Source organism: Odontomachus brunneus, unplaced genomic scaffold, assembly GCF_010583005.1.
Source record: "Odontomachus brunneus isolate Ranch 3 - 2012 unplaced genomic scaffold, Obru_v1 Obru_scaffold_082, whole genome shotgun sequence".
Lineage (NCBI taxonomy): Eukaryota > Metazoa > Arthropoda > Insecta > Hymenoptera > Formicidae > Odontomachus > Odontomachus brunneus.
Genome location: NW_022639532.1, coordinates 776,837 through 795,213, shown reverse-complemented (window position 1 = coordinate 795,213; position 18,377 = coordinate 776,837). Strand labels below are relative to the sequence as shown.

General features: G+C 40.1%; 3 protein-coding genes across 6 annotated transcripts; 2 read left to right on the top strand and 1 right to left on the bottom strand.

Annotated features, from left to right (window-relative positions):
* The first annotated feature begins 3,269 nt into the window (after positions 1–3,269).
* LOC116847653 (hexamerin-like) lies at positions 3,270–7,985 on the top strand. Its single transcript, XM_032822872.1, has 7 exons — positions 3,270–3,424; positions 4,223–4,872; positions 5,321–5,751; positions 5,861–6,393; positions 6,475–6,611; positions 6,705–6,993; positions 7,072–7,985. Exons 1-7 carry the CDS (start codon positions 3,349–3,351, stop codon positions 7,833–7,835), a joined length of 2,880 nt encoding a protein of 959 aa, XP_032678763.1. The 5' UTR covers positions 3,270–3,348; the 3' UTR covers positions 7,836–7,985.
* A 233-nt stretch (positions 7,986–8,218) lies between these two features.
* Positions 8,219–15,180, bottom strand: LOC116847655 (troponin C). Of its 3 annotated transcripts, XM_032822877.1 has the most exons (4): positions 14,782–15,180; positions 13,354–13,658; positions 8,489–8,909; positions 8,219–8,400 (listed from the first exon to the last, which is right to left on the bottom strand). In XM_032822877.1, exons 1-4 carry the CDS (start codon positions 14,948–14,950, stop codon positions 8,372–8,374), a joined length of 924 nt encoding a protein of 307 aa, XP_032678768.1. In that variant the 5' UTR covers positions 14,951–15,180; the 3' UTR covers positions 8,219–8,371. The 3 variants fall into 3 exon arrangements, with proteins under 3 accessions (XP_032678768.1, XP_032678769.1, XP_032678766.1); XM_032822878.1 differs by lacking the exons at positions 13,354–13,658; positions 14,782–15,180 and adding an exon at positions 9,273–9,587; XM_032822875.1 differs by lacking the exons at positions 13,354–13,658; positions 14,782–15,180 and adding an exon at positions 9,212–9,381.
* Positions 15,160–18,363, top strand: LOC116847654 (tRNA-dihydrouridine(20) synthase [NAD(P)+]-like). Of its 2 annotated transcripts, XM_032822874.1 has the most exons (6): positions 15,160–15,264; positions 15,702–15,976; positions 16,822–17,335; positions 17,397–17,642; positions 17,719–18,063; positions 18,138–18,363. In XM_032822874.1, the coding sequence occupies exons 2-6, from the start codon at positions 15,793–15,795 to the stop codon at positions 18,244–18,246; spliced, it is 1,398 nt and encodes a 465-aa protein (XP_032678765.1). In that variant the 5' UTR covers positions 15,160–15,264; positions 15,702–15,792; the 3' UTR covers positions 18,247–18,363. The 2 variants fall into 2 exon arrangements, with proteins under 2 accessions (XP_032678765.1, XP_032678764.1); XM_032822873.1 differs by lacking the exon at positions 15,160–15,264 and having other exon boundaries at positions 15,342–15,976.
* Positions 18,364–18,377: the final 14 nt, after the last annotated feature.

Below are 18,377 nucleotides of genomic sequence, written 5' to 3'. Positions count from 1 at the left end.
AGGTAACATAGTTTCGTAAAATATATAACAATAATATTACTAAACAATGAGTTGTTGCATTTTAGAAAAATTAGAAGCACTAAATTAAATTATGAAAAGGTATCATGTATTTGTGAAATATCCAAAAGTAGAAAACAATTATTCTAACCTATTATTATTGAATATTTCACAAATACATTAAATTAATATCATTTTCATAATTTAATTTAGTGCTTCTAATTTTTCTAAAATATAATAAATAATTGTTTTGTAATATTATTGTTACATATTTTACGAAACTATGTTATCTGATACTGTTAATTCTTATACATATACTATCCGCTATACTACCCTAACTCTACTCTACTCTACTCGATTTATCGGACAGCATTGAGTTGTCATAAATCTTGAAAATACTAGATGCTTGTGCCTATCATATTTCTCGGCCCTAGTGAAACTAACTCGTACTTAATCCAACTCGAATTATCGTAAACAGCCTCTATTAATACTGTATATTACTCCTAAGAAAACTGTATTCATTTTCGAATTCGTATTATGTAAGGGTCGAATAGGCTTAGTACCTAGTACACTTTTTATACATCCTTTATTCCTAATAAAAAAAAAAAAAAAATTGAGGTCGTGGTACAACTCAACAACGGATCCGACATATCTTCACATTTCAAATAGTACTACGGCGGGTTAGAAACTGTTTAACTCCACCCTGAAAAATTGACGAAATTCAACAGATTGTAATTTCAACAAAAATGACGACATTAAGATTGTTCGAACAGCATTTTGCAGTTTAAAGTCTTTATTTTAACCCATATTAATTTCATAATTGCGCTGTTATTTTGTGCTAAGTTATGACAAATTAAATGAGAAATGGCAACCATTTGTTGTAAAAATGATTTCTATCCAAAATTTGATCTTTAAAATAGGAAGATTCGTATTTTTAGCTTAAACTGCATTATATATAAGTTTTTATTGCGATAACTTGATAACTTCATAATACATTTTTTTATATTTTACGGACATTGATTCACATTCATGTAGCATTCTAACAAATAAGTTAACTTTATACTCGACATCATATCTGAAAAGTGGAAATTTTTCGAGTTGCAAAATTTTCAAGCTGTAAAAATTTAAATTGTCTCGTTACTATAATTTTTTGCGGAAGATAGTGTCTGTTGACGTTTGCCGAATCCCGTAATCGAGAGAAGTGATGTTTTAATCTTCATATATATAACAAAATACATAATTACTAAATAATCATTTTTATTAACAAGACACGTGGAAATTTGTGAGAAATGTTGAGCAATGTATCGCTTTCATAGTATGCAGATTTATTTCAATAGAGGTTACATTTTATAACCACGCATGTATTTTGTTGCAACGAGATAATGTGCGTTTGACCAATATATTGCTGATACCTTCAAGATTGCAAGAGCATAATCCAATTATACGAGAAGTAAACATAACGATAACCGCAAGATATATTTACATATATCTATAAATACATAATCACCTGCAACAGCCCGTTAAGTATTTATCATATTTATCGTTTCAAGTAAAGCAGATAACCCGATAGCGTTTGGCACTGCTTTTGATTTTCAAGCATCCCAGTAAACATGCATGTCTAAAAGATGTCGAAAAGATATCTAAAAGACGTCTTATGCAACAAAATGTTGCATAAGATATCTTTTAGATATCTTTTCGATATCTTTTAGACATGCATGTTTACTAGGATGTTTGTAAAAAAACTTTTTAAACTTTTAGGTTTCGTTTTATCCACGATATTATTCTACTATCTAGGATTTGTACGTCGTACGATCAATTATTGGGAAATGTCGAGAATCCCTTCAAACATTTCCATAGTTTGATAAATAAGCATATTAAGTTAATACAACCTTAAGGTAGAATTTAATTTAGGATAAAATAATGTAAGTTGCAAATTATTTATGAGGTTATTTTATAAACCACTGGTATGTGAAAAATTAAAATAAAAATCAAACAATTTTTATGTAATTACGACATATTTCTGTTACACTTAATTGTTATTTAAACTTTTGTGTTAAAATTTGTTTAAAAGAAATATTACGATGTAACAATCAGCTGTCATGCATGTGTTTTATATAACTTGTAACATCTAATTTGCAGCATCTGTCGATTATTATTATAATATTTCTTTTTACTATTGTCTGTAATATTACAATATTTATTATAATATTTTTGTTAAACAAACTTTACGATAAAAATTTGCACAATAAGCTTTAACAAATCCATTATAAAATTATAATGGAGATAACGTAACAATATTTATACATTTACAGGTACAATGCACTTATATATGAAATGTATTAAATAGATAATCGATAATTGAAATTAAAGTATCATATGTATAAACATATAAAAGTGGCAAATTTATATGACAAACATAACAGATCTGTGATATGAAATGATTTTTATGAATTATATTTATATTATATATTATATATTATATATTATTTATTTTATATTATATTTATGAATGTTTTATATGAAATGATGTGTCACATAAATAGATTGCAACTTATATTACTTTGTCCTAAATTAAATTCTTAAGATTATGCTAATATGCTTAAGGTTAATATCCTTTCAACATACTTAAGGCTATGTTAAATTAATAATCAATAGATAGTACAAATTGGACGTTACAAATTATATAAAGGAGCACATACACGATAGCTGATTATCAAATGTTGACGTATGGAAAGTTTGGCGGATGCTGGGGAAGGCGACAAATAAATTCCTTATTTGGTATCTCTCTTGTACAAGACTTTGTACACGTCATACCTCATTTTTAATTACATTGTAAAATGACACCGATTTTTTACAAATGGAAATAATGGAATAGAGGAGAACAAAAAGATCTTAGGGTAAATACAAGTCTCGTGAGAGATAGATTCGAAGGCTCGTTTATTTTTTATTAGGACAAGAGAAATTCGTCATGTAACGTTACAGAGAATCGCTTTGGCTTATCCAAGGGAGAAGAGTGTTCAGATCGAATGGGGTAGCCGCGTTCTAATAGAAACAAAATGGAATTAAACGAAGAAGATAGGAGGGAAGAGGTAAAGCGAAAGCGCAACTTCATATTCTGTAATTGGTGATGCAACTGTGCGCTTCGACCAGAGGAATCATTATCGTCGCTTAACCTTCGATTAGCTTCAATGATCCATCCGAAATAGCAGGGGATATCGCGCGCAGACGGCGAAATCTTGCAGTGACGGTAGGTCAGGGGGTCGCCGATAATGTCTTTGTTCGATATGGATTTTGGTATAAAAGACTGCACCGGCCCGACAGACGGCATGCGGCAAGCAGCATTGTATCACAATGAGGTGCGCAGTCGTTCTATTAGCTCTAGCAGCTTTCGGGGCAGCCTTACCCCAACTGCCGAAACAACGGGCTGGTAAGTGTAAAACCCTCATAACGGAGGACTCTGTCCTCTGGAATCGAATAAAGTTTTATTTCTCTTCTTCTTGACTCTCTGCTCTCTCAGAGGAGCATTTCAAAATTTTACCGCGGCCTTTGTCGACTTGCTCTCACGCTGTTAGAAACTGCGATTGTTCACTCAACGGATTTCGAACGATCCCGGGAAGAAATCCAAAGAGAATTGTATACACAGAAAAATATCATTATATTTCTAGCAATCTAGCAATTTACTTGCCTGCTTTTAAAAGTAACGTTTAATAAACTATATTTCTTTAATAATAGTATAACTATACTTAAATAATAGTATAATTATATTTTTTTATAATAGTCCCAGTGAGAAATAACTTATCGATCGACGTCGAAAAGACGTCGAATCGATGTCTATTTGATGATTTCGACGTCGATTCGACGTCGATCAATAGGTCATTTCTCACTGGAGTCTGAAAAATATATTTGTTATAAATATCAGAAAAGTTAATTATCGTGTATTGAAAAGAAGAATCTATTCCCTTTACAAGAATATCATAAGGCTTTATCGAAGAAAGAATTGGCTCAAGGCAGTGAGCAAATCGAATTTCTGTCATAACTTTCTCGGTTGAAATTGTAAACTTACTAGAATTCGGAATGTAGTTCGAATAAGTTTGATACTTATAATAAAACTTATGGTGAATTTGCGAATATGTAAACTTATGAAACACTTGAAACAAGAGTGCAGCATATATCTTTCTGCGTGCACTTCGACGATTGATTGATCTTTTCTTCGCTCCTTTCCCAGCTGATCAAGAGCTCCTGAAGAAACAGCAGGATTGCATTCTGCTGTTGCAACAGATCACTCAACCGATCCCGAACGAACAACTGCACATCCTCGGCACCACCTATGACATCGAGAGCAACTACCATCATTTCGAGAACCCGATCCTCGTGAAGTACTACGTCGGCGCTGTACGAGCTGGCCTGGTTCAGCCCAAAGGCACCGTCTACTCCAACAGCGTCAGCCAGCTTCGCAAGGAGGTTTCTCTCTTGCACCGAATCTTACTGGGTGCCAACAACTACAAGACGTTCTTGAGCTTCGCCGCATGGGCTCGCGTCCACGTCAACGAGGGACAATTCCTCAAGGCTTACATCGGGGCTGTTCTTCAGCGTCTGGACACGCAAGGCATCATCTTACCGCCTTTATATGAGATCGTTCCTAACTACTACTTCGACTCTAGGATCATCCAAGAAGTTCAGGACGTTATCACTCAACAGCACCAGAACGTCGGGCATTACACTTACGTGCAAAATGGCCAGTCCCATGTTGTTATTCCGGTCAACTATAGCTCGCATTTACCTCATGGTGAACATCAGCTCTCCTACTTCACGCAGGACGTCAGCCTTGCCAACTACTACGGCTATATGAACCTCGCTGGTTACTTGCTGCATCAGGTAATAGAGTTGGTCAGATTTATTACGAGTCAGATAATACAAACGGGGTTGCGAGTAATTAAGAACATTTTTAATTAATCATCGTGTTTAATTGACGATCAGTATGTGCTAATTCAATTTGAGACCGTTTAACTGACAATTAATTTCAGCAAATTTTCGATGAAATTTGTTCATATCAATCTTCAATTGAACAGTCTTCGACTGATTTAATTAATTATTATAAATTGAGAAAAATTTAATTGATATTTTTACAACTTTGAGTACAAAACGTCTGGGAATCATTCCGAGCGTGTCCAGGATGCTCTAGGAAGTGTTTTATAGTGTCTTGAGTACATTCGAGATGATCTCAGGATTGTTTTGTGCTACCCGGGAAGCCACGAGACAACGAGATATCTCGCGAAATTGATGTCTGCGTCATGTATTAAAATTCTTTCAAATGCAATTGCAGTACAGTCCGCAGCAGACCCCGGTCCAGTACCAACAGCAAATCCCCCAAACTAATGAAGGTCAGAACGGTCAGGGATCCCGTTACTACTACCTTCACCAACAACTTTTGGCCCACTACGAGCTGAACCGTCTCGGAGCTGGACTCGGCCCGATCCACGATACTGACTACGTGCACGTAAAGGCGCCGTTCCAGCCGCACCTCCGATTCACGAGCGGTCTCGAGTTCCCTGGACGTCCTGAATACCTCGAGCTGTCTTCCGTGAAGAGCAAACTTATCAGGACCGTGAAGCTCCTCGAACAAAGATTGATCAACGCTATCGAGTCTGGATACATTCTCACCCCGCAAGGCACTTTCCTCTCTCTCTATCAGCCGCAAGGTTTGAACATTCTTGGAGAAATCATTGAGGGAACCGGCCGCAGCATCAACCCGAGGTGAATTCTTTCGTTCGACAATGTCGTACGTCATACTATAATGGCGACAGTCTGATCTCATTATCAATATGACCGAATTTATACAACGACGTGTCTGTTCCTATTACAGGTACTACGGTAGCTTCCAAGCCGTCGCTCGTCAACTCCTCGGCAACGCTCCCGAGGTGCACAACATCTACGACTACACGCCCTCCGTCCTTGAGTTGGGACAGGTCGCCGTTCGTGACCCAGCCTTCTACCAGCTGTACAAGAAGGTCATCCACTTGTTCTATCTTTACCAGAGCTCTCTGCCCGCCTATCAGCACAACGACGTTCTGTTGCACGGTGTCAGCATCCAGAAAGTCCAGATCTCTCCACTCGTGACCTTCTTCAACGACTACTATGTCGATCTCGAATACGCTACCACCAATAACGTGGAACAACAGCATCAGCAACAGATCACGAAACCGCACATTCAGGCACAGCTCAAGAGGTTGGATCATAGACCGTACGAATACTCCGTCACCATCCACAGCGAGAACAACGTACTTGGCGCTGTTTTCCGCGTCTTCTTGGGACCGAAGTATGACTACAACGGCAAACCCATCAGCATCTCTAAGCACAGACATCAGTTCGTCGAGATCGACCAATTCGCAACTGATCGTTAGTTTCCTGATCTAACCTACTGAGCGTAACGATTCGTTCTTCTTCGGCAAATCGAAACTTGTTCTTTTCGCTTTACAGTTCAGCAAGGACAGAACATCATTAGCAGGAACTCCCACCAGGCACCAGGCCGCAGCTTCGACTACCCATCTGTTCAGGAAATCAAGCAACGTGTTAACAGCGCTATTCGCTCCCAGGAGCCATTCTACGTCACCGAGGTGATTGTTGTATTAATTTTTTTCATAGAACATTCGTGACTGTCTCGAAAAGCAGCGAAGTAACTAAATTATATAAAATATTTGTTCTCGCAGCCCCACCAGGTCTACGGTTTCCCAGCTAGGTTGACTCTTCCCAAAGGTCACCCTGAAGGATATCCTCTTCAATTGTTGGTCGTGGTCTCTCGACCCGGACAGCAGAACATACCCTACGGACCAGTAATTCCAGAGCAATACCAGACCTACCAGCAGAGCGAATATCACGTAGTCAGCACCGAGGATTATCCTCAGCAGATCCAACAGCAGAGCGGCAAGGTAGTCGGCGCGAAACCGATCGTGGAAGTTGTACCTGAAACCTTGTCGATCGGCCAGCAACAAAGCCAAGGTGCATTATCCACGCCAGAAAAACGCAACCGTTCGTTATTAAATGAGACCAAGCGAATAAGTCATTTATTGTTTACAGCCGTGAGGAACCATTACGCTAATATCTACACTCATCAACACGGACAGTACCCATACACGCACACCCAATACCAAGTCGGCCAAGGCCAGAACGTATACGGTGTACAGGGTCAGCAGTACTACGGACAACAAGGACAAGTCCAACAAGGACACCAGACGCACCAAGGACAGCAATACGTTCAAGGACAACAGCACTATGGACAACAATACGGACAGAGCCAGGGTATCTACCAGGGACAACAAGGACAGTACGAACAGTACCACGGCCAACAAGGCAAGGTCGGAGTCGTAGGAGTCCAAGTACCCAGTGGCGTACAAGGAGTACATGGAGTACAAGGAGTACATGGAGTACAAGGAGTACAAGGAGTACAAGGAGTACAAGGAGTACAACAGAGCGGAGTACAGGGAATTCAGAGCGGCGTATATAGCGGCACTCAACAAGACAAATACCACGTCACCTACCAAGGACAGAGCCAACAAGGACAAGGATACGGCGCACACTACTACGGTAGTGGACAGTACCACGCCGGCGGCTACCAAGGCATTTACCAAGAACGCAAGGTTCAAGAAGGACATGTGAGCGAATACTACCAGAACAAGCATATCTCCGAGATCATCGGTGGTGCGATCTCACTCGACGGCAAACCATACGGCTACCCGTTGGACAGACCGCTGACCCCTGGTGCTCTCTATGTTCCCAACATTCACGTTCAGACCGTCTACGTTTACCACGAAGGACAACCCATCAACGAGATATATCAGTAATGTGTTCCTACCAGACCAGACGCGGCATCGCGTAACGTGGCGATGCCACCGTCGAGAGCTATTCACTATTTTTTCGTTCAACGATCAAGGAAAGTTTTTTATCGATGTGTTAAAGTAGCAAATGCAATTAATAAATTGCCCTAAAACGCACATGTCTCGAAATCAACTTTTCTCTTTCACTCGCAGTCTCTGTACCGATTTCTGTACACCTATCCTATCAACATGAAGAAGAAGATACTTGAACATCTATTTGTGGGATATAGAGTTTATTCGCAGAAACAAACTTTTTACTTTCCACAAGTAAATTTTCGAGTATTTTTTTCTCAGTAAACGACAAGCGCACACGACGAGTCAGGATTAACGCAATGAACAGACAGCCTTTCTTTCCTTTTCTCTCTCCCCCGCGCAAGTATAAATATTTTATTAGGAAATACTGACTTCTCCTCTCTCTCTTTTCCCCAGCAATCGATGCAGATCCGCCGTGACACCAGCGTGACTCGTCGTAGCCGCTCATTGCCACCGTCCAAAGTGCACGCTCATTCTCCAGTCATCATCTCCATAAATTCTGCGAACGAATCAATCAAGCCGTCAATTAAGGCTGCGGCGTTAATTGCGCGATTGTCGTGTCGTTGATTGCGCAACACGTTACGTACCGTCGAAGTCCACCGTGCCGGAGCCGTCGGTGTCGATCTCCGCGATGATCCCGTCGAGGTCGGAGCTGGTGAGCTTGTCGTCGAGCGCCGCCAGGATCTCCTTCAGCGTCGCCGTGGTGATGTATCCGTTACCCTCGCGATCGTACAATCGGAACGCCTCCTTCAGCTCCTCCTGCATCGCCTCGGCGTCCTCCTCCTCGAGGAAGCGACCGGCGATCTTGCAGAAGCCGTCGAAGTTCACTTTGCCCAAGCCCTCAGGGTCGTTCTCCTCGATCAGGGAGTTCAGCTCGCCGTCGTCGAACAGCTGGCCCATCGTGTTCAAGATCGTCGAGATCTTCATGGTTTCGATGAAGCCGCTCTTCGTCGTGTCGAACATCTGGAAGGCCTTGCGCATCACGGCCATCTTCTGATCGTCCTCCTCCTATGGGCGTTCCATATACGATTTTCAAAATGTCACAATGCGACATTGTGCTACGATACAATGTTCTAATTTGCAATCAACTATGTTACGCGAAAGAAAGAGTCCCGAGAAAAATGCGAAGGTCTCTCCGGTCTCCCGAATAACGTTTCACGTTATCCGGGAAGTGCTCTTAGATAACGGTTTTACATAACGTTTCGTGACACTCGCGATTTTTCTTTCTATTCACGCAAAGTTAATTGAACAATTTTTTCTTCCGACGAATGAGCAAATTACTGGCCGGGTTTGTTTTTTTACGGTCTTACCATGTCGATTAATGAACGGGCTTTCGCGCCGTATTAGGCAAAGTAACCGCGACTGGCGAACGACGGACGGCGGACGACGGACACTTGGAGAGAATCGGTTCTTCCGTCCCGGTATAAAGACTTCCTGCGCGTCTACTAAACCAGCTAGAAAGCCAGTGGACACAAAAATAGAGCGCACCGGCGAAAAATGAAATATGTTATAAGTGAGTACCGCACGGCTTCTCCACGCCGTCGTCTTCGACGTCGTCGTCATCGTCCACCCGAAGGTCGACGTTACATCGTGACACGCGTTCCAATTAAGTCGACAATCCGCTCCGGCAATGCGCATCAGTTCCGACAGAGTCTCCTCGTTCTTCCGCATCGTGCAAAAATAGTCTGCGCCCCACAAATGTGTCAACTTTTCTAATCGTTTCTAATCCCGCCATGCTTACATCATGAGTATTGCGAGGAAACGTGTCCTCGCTGACGCCGTCAATATATTCTTCCGGCCATTATCCGATATACGGACACATCTGTCGATGTGGGTGACGCTTGGCGCGTTCTATCGCGCTGACGATAAAGTTATTTCCAAAGTACCGGATTATCGTCACGGGCGGACAATGCACGCGGAAAAGGCTTAAAATTAGCACATTTATGTTTTCGTAGTATCTATGAATGAATTCGCGCACTCTACGTGGAAAGAAAGCAAGAAGAAGAAGAAGAAAAATAGAACGGGGAAGAAAGCAAGAACGGGGAGAAAGCAAGAAGTAGAACAAGAAGATGATGATGACGATGAGGTGGCAACGATGTCGAAGTCATCATCTCGTAATTTGTTGCGGTCCTTAACGTATCAATACGTAAGACTTGATTGCACGCGGAATTAATATCTATAATATCGTACGACAACAGTTGCTAATTACAACTCTAAAGCGCGCGTATATCGCCGTCGCCGATAAGCGCGACAGGATCGTCGTCGCCTTGTGTTGTACCGTTGTAATCGTTTATCGGATGATAGTCCAAGTTTGAAATAGGACAGTGGCGGGCCGTATTGCCGTTCTTAGGCCCGGCTGCCTACGCATGCCGCGGGCTGCAAACCGTTACAACACGACTCTATCTAGCATACAGCTAGAACGGTGTAAAAATATATCGGGCCGCCGTCACCTCGCGCGATTCGCGGAGTCCTCTTCTTCCAGCCGAGGAAAAAATAGGTCGGACACCTTTTCCCTCGTTTAGGATTAGATTGTGACTAATCGCGGCTAACTGCGGAACGGAGCACCGGTCTGCGACGCTGGAATATGCTTATATTTCCGATACATTGATAATTTGTCATCTATCTCGCGACATAGATAGACAGCGATTTTTTAAGAAGCCTCCTGACCGCGGTTATCCTAACTGATGACATCAGAAGCGAGAAAAGGTGTGCCCAAGATCTCTGCGAACTAAAAAGTCATAAAGTAAGTGTTGTTTCTTGAATATATCTTTTTATTTCGACGTACTCTGCAGAGAGATTTCGGGCAGGTATTTCCGCGTTTCTGAAATTATCAATCAAGAGTTTCACGGTGAGTCAGGAGCCTCAATAAATTAAATAATTTAATCTTATTTTATCTTAAGAAATACATTGTTACAATCTCGAAACATCGCGTACAAAAGTATCAAAATTGAAATTTGACGAAAAGTGAATATTTCACGGGATACTTTATATTTTATTCCAATGTAGTTCTGATGCGGAATACGCCATTCGTATGGAACACATCTCGCGAGGTATTTATTCTTAAAAAATCCTTATTTTTAATTACCGTTAACTCACTCGTTTCGCGCGCAGGAAAACAAATTGCTCGCGAAATTATCACACGTGGCCTCTGCCACCTCACGGCTATAATGTACGCTAAACAGTCCTATTAAACATATTTTCGGTGTATCCACTTTGGCGAGCGAGGTAAACTCGATGGCTGTTGCACGATCGTGCCAAATTTCGTGGGGCAATTTAGTTCGTGCCAAATTAACGCGCCATAAGCCATGAGACATAATTCTTAACTGTACGTCACGCGCGCAAACATTTTGAAAGGATATAGAAACACATTTCCTGTATAATTCACACATAGATTCATATAAACGGAACCGTGTATGACGTAAAAGAGTGAAATCGTTTAAGACTGTCGACGTGCAACAACAACACACCTGGAGCTCGATTCTTGACGGTATGCGAATGAGATACGCATGCGAAAATGTATAGTTCACGTTGCGTATACTGTAGATTTTCGCATACGTATCTCATCCGTACACCGTCAAGAATCGGGCCCCAGATCGATAAAAAGAGCAGACGAACTAATGTTTGTTATTGTTTAAACGCGGGAATCTCGAGTATGTTAAGACTTGGATTGCAAGAGTCGCGTGTTGTCGTTGGACAGAAGCATGTGGTTACATACGTGGCTGACGAAATGAACGAATGCCGATCGTACGTGTAACTTTGGAGCGTGAGAATACCAGAAACAGATGCTAAGAATAAATAAGCGCACGACAGAGTCGTTTCTAAAATCATCCCGGCTAGATTCCACTCTGTTTCACAAATGCAGCAGCTCGCGACGGTTCGTAGGATCTTTTTTCCCGTCGTATTCTCAGAAATACATCGGTCGGTTCGGTGACGCTTACGCTAATAGCGGTCAAGTTCGCTTTAGCGTAACACGGCGTCCGTGCGGCTTGTGACAGAGACGGATGACATGTTATTTTGCGCCGGGAGAATTTTCGGGAACACGGCGGGGTCGGTATGTTATGCATACTTATCCAACAGGAAACAAGTGTGTCGGTACTAATAAATAAGCGCGCTGCTCAAAATAATCAGTTCACATTGAATGAACGGCTTTCGGACTAAAAGTAAGGGTAAGACAGTATATGTTTACTTGGAGATTGATATACTAAGAGAAATATTCGATACTTTAAATATCTAAAAGATGCTGCCAGCGTTTGAAGAAGCGATCCCCTGATTGTCTTGAGCAGTACGGATAATATAGTGCTTAAGAAAAAAGATCTTATATTTTTCTTTCTTTGAAAAGTAACATACATCTCAAATAAATTTGTAGCAAAGTCCTCTGAAAAAATAGTTATCGTACGTTACATATCCGAAACGTTGATACCGCTCACGTTCAACACAGTAGAAATATAAATTTTAATACATAAATTCGAGAATTTAAGCGGCACTTTAGAGAAATCATACTTTTTAGAGCGTTATCGTTGAATTGAATCGTTCTTTTGTCAATAATCTTAACGACGCATCATTAGGTAAACAATGAAGGTATCTGCCACGTCAAAACGAGGCATTTTGTATCATGTACTAGAAATAGAACATTATCTATTTCTCTCTTTTACTATATTTGTGAAAAAATTGTGTTTTATGGTTAATTATACTTAAGTAGGCCGACGATAAAATATTTTTCCTCCAAAAATGGATATAAAAAGTTAGATATATATATCAGACAGTTAAGTCAAATACGCCACGCACACAATAAATTTACCATTAAAAAAGTACTCGGTAAAAGTGCCAGAAAGTTTCGTGTTACAAAACCTTCATTATGAAAATTCAGTCATAGTACACATAATTCGTTTTTTAAAGTCTTATCATTAAAATATTACAATTACAAAATTACAATATTATCTCATTACTGTAGTAAAATGTATACAAAGGAAAGACAAGATGTGGCACAGTCCTTATCACAAACTATAATTTCGATTTTACTTTGAAAATCGGCAGTACTTTCTGACTGACATATGAAAATCCAGCGTAAGTATTCGCTCGCAAGTCGATAATAAAATGACTCTATATTAGTATTGTGCCGTTTCTTATCGAACAATTGTTGCAAGTACTCGAGTACTTCGTCGTTATCATAAATATAGCATAAATAATATTTGCCGTTTTAGAAATTGGCGTTTTTCCTTGTAATGGCAATCAAACGATTCGTTGAATTCTAGATGGCAAGTAGCTGAAGTAGATATGACGAATTATACAATCATTGAAATCACTCCTACAAGTCTTTAAGCGTCGAAACTGTAAAAACCTCGATAAAACAAATGCAATACTGCGTCAAGTCAGTGTGCGGTATGCTGTAGCGATAACAAAATTCTTCCACGAAGAAACGCTTAAAGGTATAAGAGACGACCAGACTGATGACATTGTAATTGTCGTTTCGCAAGCCGAGTATCGTGATCGCAAGTATCTGTAACACGACAGCGATGTCGGTTAGAAGACGGAATTTTCGTAGTTGACTCTCCTTTTGTTTTACGGCGAACGGAAACAATATTGGTATTGTACCGAGAAACAGTAACAGCAGACGGATATTGTCATCTATCTGATATGCGCTCAATATACCAGATGTCAATAATGCCAGAGGAACAATTTCAATGCTGTAGGAGTACCAGTCGTAAAAACTGCGAAAGCATCTCGCTGTGGGTGTCGACGCCGAGGTGAATGGTACACCTGAAAATATTAAAGCTCTGTAAGAGGGAGAAGTTATAAATCAAACAAAATATATGTATATATACAGTAAGTCATATGCACAACACATTCAAATTGAACATTGGAAGGATACAAGATTCAATGTTATAACTGTGCTGTAGTTTATACAGAAAAACAGTGTATGCAAACAAATTATAATTTGATCACATGACCATACTATCTATTATTAAATTGTAATCACCTTGTTGGAACATGTAAGAGATGATATTCTATGTAAGCACGCAATGTTCTGACAGATATTTTGGTGCTCGTTAAAACTCACAGCAGATGTAAAGAATCTAATACCATTGCAAAGGCATGTGCAGAAACACTTTGACAAATGTGTGCATGGCAATTTCTAAGTTGTTAACTACTTGTGCATAAAATGACCTAATAGTAGAAACAGCTATTGAATATTTCATAATTTAGAGTATCACCTATTCTGAAAACTACTACAAAACAGAATAAGAGAAAAGATATTATACAGAAATTTCTATATAAATCTGTAAAACAATATAAAATTTTAAACTGTACAATTTAATATGACAAACTAAAATATTAAACAAATTATATTTTATCAGAAATATATTTATTCTGTTAAAATAATTCCTCACTTGTTCCAACGGTAGTGTATAATTTGTACAAATTACCATAAATCCATAATGTTGGTAAACGGAAAACATCTTCCTCTTCCATTGTGTGCTGATTTAGACACAAAAAATAAATACCACGTGTGGCCATGTGTCATTTTGTATCAACCGTTCCTTGTTGTACCCCCCACCCCCCATTTAGTTATGACATGGAATCTTGGGTGGTCCATACCTATAAGTTATTACGTCTTGAACAAAGGAGACATTGATGGAAAGAAAAGGATCATTAAAGAAAGATGCATCTTTGAGTAATTTATAAACAAAACATGTAACTTATAAGCAACATTAAGAAGATAGTTATTATAAAATAATAACAATCAATGATAGCAACTGCAATTGAAAATAAATTGAAATCAAAGCTTTTCAGATCAGTTGACTTCAATATCTCAATAGACAGCTGTGTTTCTTTGCAACAGAAGCAACAGGTAAACGCGTATGCAGACACGAGTCCTCACCAAATCTGAAGATTCCCAAGATCGAGTGCATGAAGAGAATGCGGAAAGCACTCAGGCACCACGTAGTTGGCAAGACCTTCGCCCGGTAAGGCTCGGCAAGATGCCTCATGCATACCGCGGTCACCAGCAGTTTCACGAAATGCGCCACCGCACTGCCCGCGTTCACCATGATCACCGCCTCGTCGCGAGCTTCGTCGCTCCTCGAAATAATCCGTATTCTCCCGCTCGAGGATGATCAACGGAGTTTCCCATTCGAATCTCCGCCGTCGTCGTGCGTTGCAGTATTTCAGAACGGTCGCTCGATTCCGGGTCTCACCTCTTCACTTGTAACTCCGATCCAATCGAGCGGAAGTAGAAACACATGGCGCCAATCGAACTGATGTTATGGATAAGATTGTGCGGCTTCGAAATAATCGAGTAATGGCTCGCGAAATTTCGCACATGGTGAGCCGGAACGAGGAATTCAGCGATGTATTCTACGAAGTAAGAAAGACTACATCACATACTTGATTGCAATTCAGAAGACACATACAAAAAGTATAGTACATACACATACTCGAATGACTCGAAGAGAAAAGGCGATGCACTCGTCTCGCTTCACCGGAAACAATAGGTTCGCGATGGCGCACTGATTGGCGCGTTGATTGACGTTCCGTGTGTATCAGCCACAAAGCTTGTGCTTTTTGCTTCCTTTCTCTTTATCTCTTTCTAACTAAAACCTTGAACCATTCATTAGAAAAAGATAAAGAATAAGAAATAGGAAACGAAGAGCACATTGTAGATCGGACTTAAGAGTTCGCGAGTTCACTAGCGGAATAACAATCGTACACGTGTGTTCCACGCGTGCTGCGGCGATGAATGAATGAGGTAAAAGGGGAACGATGAGTCGTGCTCGATTTGCCCTTTTATTGTCATTCTAGATCCGCACGTGTTTCCGCACGCGAATCCGCATGCATCAATATTCAGGGATCCGTATGATGCGTTCAAGTTTCGCAATAAACGCACAACAGCATGGAAGAGAAGCCAACACTCACGAGAAAGAGACTGAATTACGAAAACAAGGTCATCCTGGCGCCGATGGTGCGAATCGGTACGCTTCCGATGCGTCTACTTGCTTTGGATTATGGCGCGGATATAGTTTACACCGAGGAACTGATCGATTGGAAGTTGCTTCGTTCGATCCGTCGAGAAAACGGTGAGCTCGTTTTCTTTCGCTTTCGAGAATTAGAACGTTTGCGTTGAATTTGGGATGGACTTTTGAGTAAAGTCTTATAATTCCTCTGAAATTATTTGTTCTAACCTCGAACCTCTAACATAACCCTAACCTAACTTCGCTCTAACCTGTCTTTGAGTATTCTGTTTATTCTCGGATTAGTAAATTATGATTTAATTATGATTTATGATATTCTACGTGTAGACAACGTTAATTATGCATGAGATATCGTCTATATTGATAATGAGTAATCTATGGATGTTGTTCAAAGAACATATGGCTCTCTCTCTCTCTTCCCAGATAATATTAAACCTCTAAGCGTCTTAACATTTTAAAACATTTAAAAAGTACCTCAACAAATAACATGTTTTTAGAGTAACTATGCTGTCACATAGTTAAATTTATCATATCTGTCACATAATAAAATGAATCTTATGTAATTTGTAATATCTTATGTAATTATGTCTTTTGTATCTCTTTTAAACATTATATTTGCTGATTCATAATGGGATTTGTGCATAAATGTTTCTAATTATTTTTTTTACAATTTAGAATAAACTAATGTAAAATCTAATAATTTTGTTTCAAAACTATGATATCAGTTGTTTATATTAACAGTTTGTTTTAATGTTTGATCAATAAATTTGTGTAAATGAGTGAAAGTTATTCTAATCTTAAATGACTTATAATTAGAACTATTACCTTACACACATCACACAGACAATATGTAAACGACCAGCATAGATATAATCTCAAAATCTGTGGCATGCTCTGACTTATTCGTCGTTTACTTAATTCGAATTATTTACTCAATGCTTTATTTTCAGATGTCCTAGGCACTATCGATTATATCGACAAAACGGATGGCACTGTAGCGTTTCGTACTTGTCCACGCGAACGAGACAATGTGGTGCTCCAGATCGGTACCTCAGATCCAGCAAGGGCGGCCCAGGTCGCCAGTATGGTGGAAAAGGACGTTGCCGGCATCGACGTTAATATGGGCTGCCCCAAGAAATTCTCCATACTTGGCAGAATGGGCGCTGCTCTTCTCACCGAGCCGCAGCGAGCGACCAGTATCTTGCGGAAGCTGATCGAAACTGTGTCTATACCGGTCACTTGTAAGATACGCGTTCTCCCCAATCTGGAGGCGACTCTTCAGCTTTGTGACAACCTCACCTCCACCGGTATCGAGGCCATCGCCGTGCACGGTCGCACGGTCGACGAGAGGCCGCAACACTCGAATCGCAACCATGTTCTCAAACAGATCTCCGATAGACTGCCGATACCGGTTATCGCGAATGGCGGATCCAAAGATATACAAAATCATTCTGATATATTGAGGTAATGTTGAATTTACCGTAAAGTCCTTTTGATTCATTTTATAGAACTGTCGATGTTACAGGTTCAAAGAAGAAACGGGTTGCAGTAGTGTGATGCTAGCTCGCGCAGCCGAATGGAACTGCTCGGTATTTCGTAAGGAAGGTCCGCTCCCAATGGAGGATGTGATAAAATCATATTTAAAGTACGCTGTCGATTGCGACAATTCGCCTTCTAATACGAAATATTGTGTACAGAATATATTGAGGGAGCTGCAGGATTCTCCTTTGGGCAGAAAGTTTCTCGACGCGCAAACGTTAGAACAAATATGGTGAGCTTGTCTCTCTTTGTTCTCCAGATTCTTTCTCCATTTTCTTATTCTTTTTTAATGCATATGATCTCTTCAGTGAGTTGTGGGGCCTGGGTGATTATTGCCGATCTAAAAGGAAAGAGTTCCAAGATAAAGGCTTATTGGGCCGATTTCAAGTAACGCCAGTAACGTTCGACGAGGATACGAAGGACGATTGCATTTCTCAGAAGAGAAAAATTCACGAAGAGGAGGACGTCGCTCTGATGCGTTGTGCCTTTTTGAGAAGCAATTACACGACAGATTCGGAGCTGCCAAAGACCAGATTACTCAAGTGGACCAAGGAGCATCGTAAAAAAATGCCAGTATACGACACTCAACAAAACGGCAAACTTTTCTGTTCTGTAGTTACCGTCGATGGCAGGAAATACGGTTCTTCTTTTTGGTAAATTAAACTCGAGACATTGATCTCTCCTTTTCTTCTGTTCTTCTACATCTTCATAATGTCTTCTTTTTCAGGGAGAAGAATAAAAAATGGGCTGAACAAGGTGCCGCTTTGGTAGGTCTGCATTTTCTAGGAATTATCGACGAAAATAGCCTTACTGTTGGCGGTAACGTTCTTTCGTGATGATATCCGATTTATTCGACTTTTCTACGATGTTGACGAATACTCAATGCAAACATCGCAATATACATATATGTAAATATCATTTTTAACAAATAAATAGTTTTTGTTTGTACTTAATGTTTTAATGCATT

Coding starts and splice junctions, on each gene's coding strand:
- LOC116847654 (XM_032822874.1), top strand. CDS start 15,793: ATGGAAGAGAAGCCAACACTCACGAGAAAGAGACTGAATTACGAAAAC. Junction 17,336..17,396: donor AATCATTCTGATATATTGAG/GTAATGTTGAAT, acceptor TCGATGTTACAG/GTTCAAAGAAGAAACGGGTT. Junction 18,064..18,137: donor AAATACGGTTCTTCTTTTTG/GTAAATTAAACT, acceptor CTTCTTTTTCAG/GGAGAAGAATAAAAAATGGG.
- LOC116847655 (XM_032822877.1), bottom strand. CDS start 14,950: ATGGTGAACGCGGGCAGTGCGGTGGCGCATTTCGTGAAACTGCTGGTG. Junction 13,659..14,781: donor CTTGGGAATCTTCAGATTTG/GTGAGGACTCGT, acceptor TAATATTTTCAG/GTGTACCATTCACCTCGGCG. Junction 8,910..13,353: donor TGCGAAACGACAATTACAAT/GTCATCAGTCTG, acceptor GAACGCCCATAG/GAGGAGGACGATCAGAAGAT.
- LOC116847653 (XM_032822872.1), top strand. CDS start 3,349: ATGAGGTGCGCAGTCGTTCTATTAGCTCTAGCAGCTTTCGGGGCAGCC. Junction 3,425..4,222: donor ACTGCCGAAACAACGGGCTG/GTAAGTGTAAAA, acceptor CTCCTTTCCCAG/CTGATCAAGAGCTCCTGAAG. Junction 6,994..7,071: donor CGGCCAGCAACAAAGCCAAG/GTGCATTATCCA, acceptor TATTGTTTACAG/CCGTGAGGAACCATTACGCT.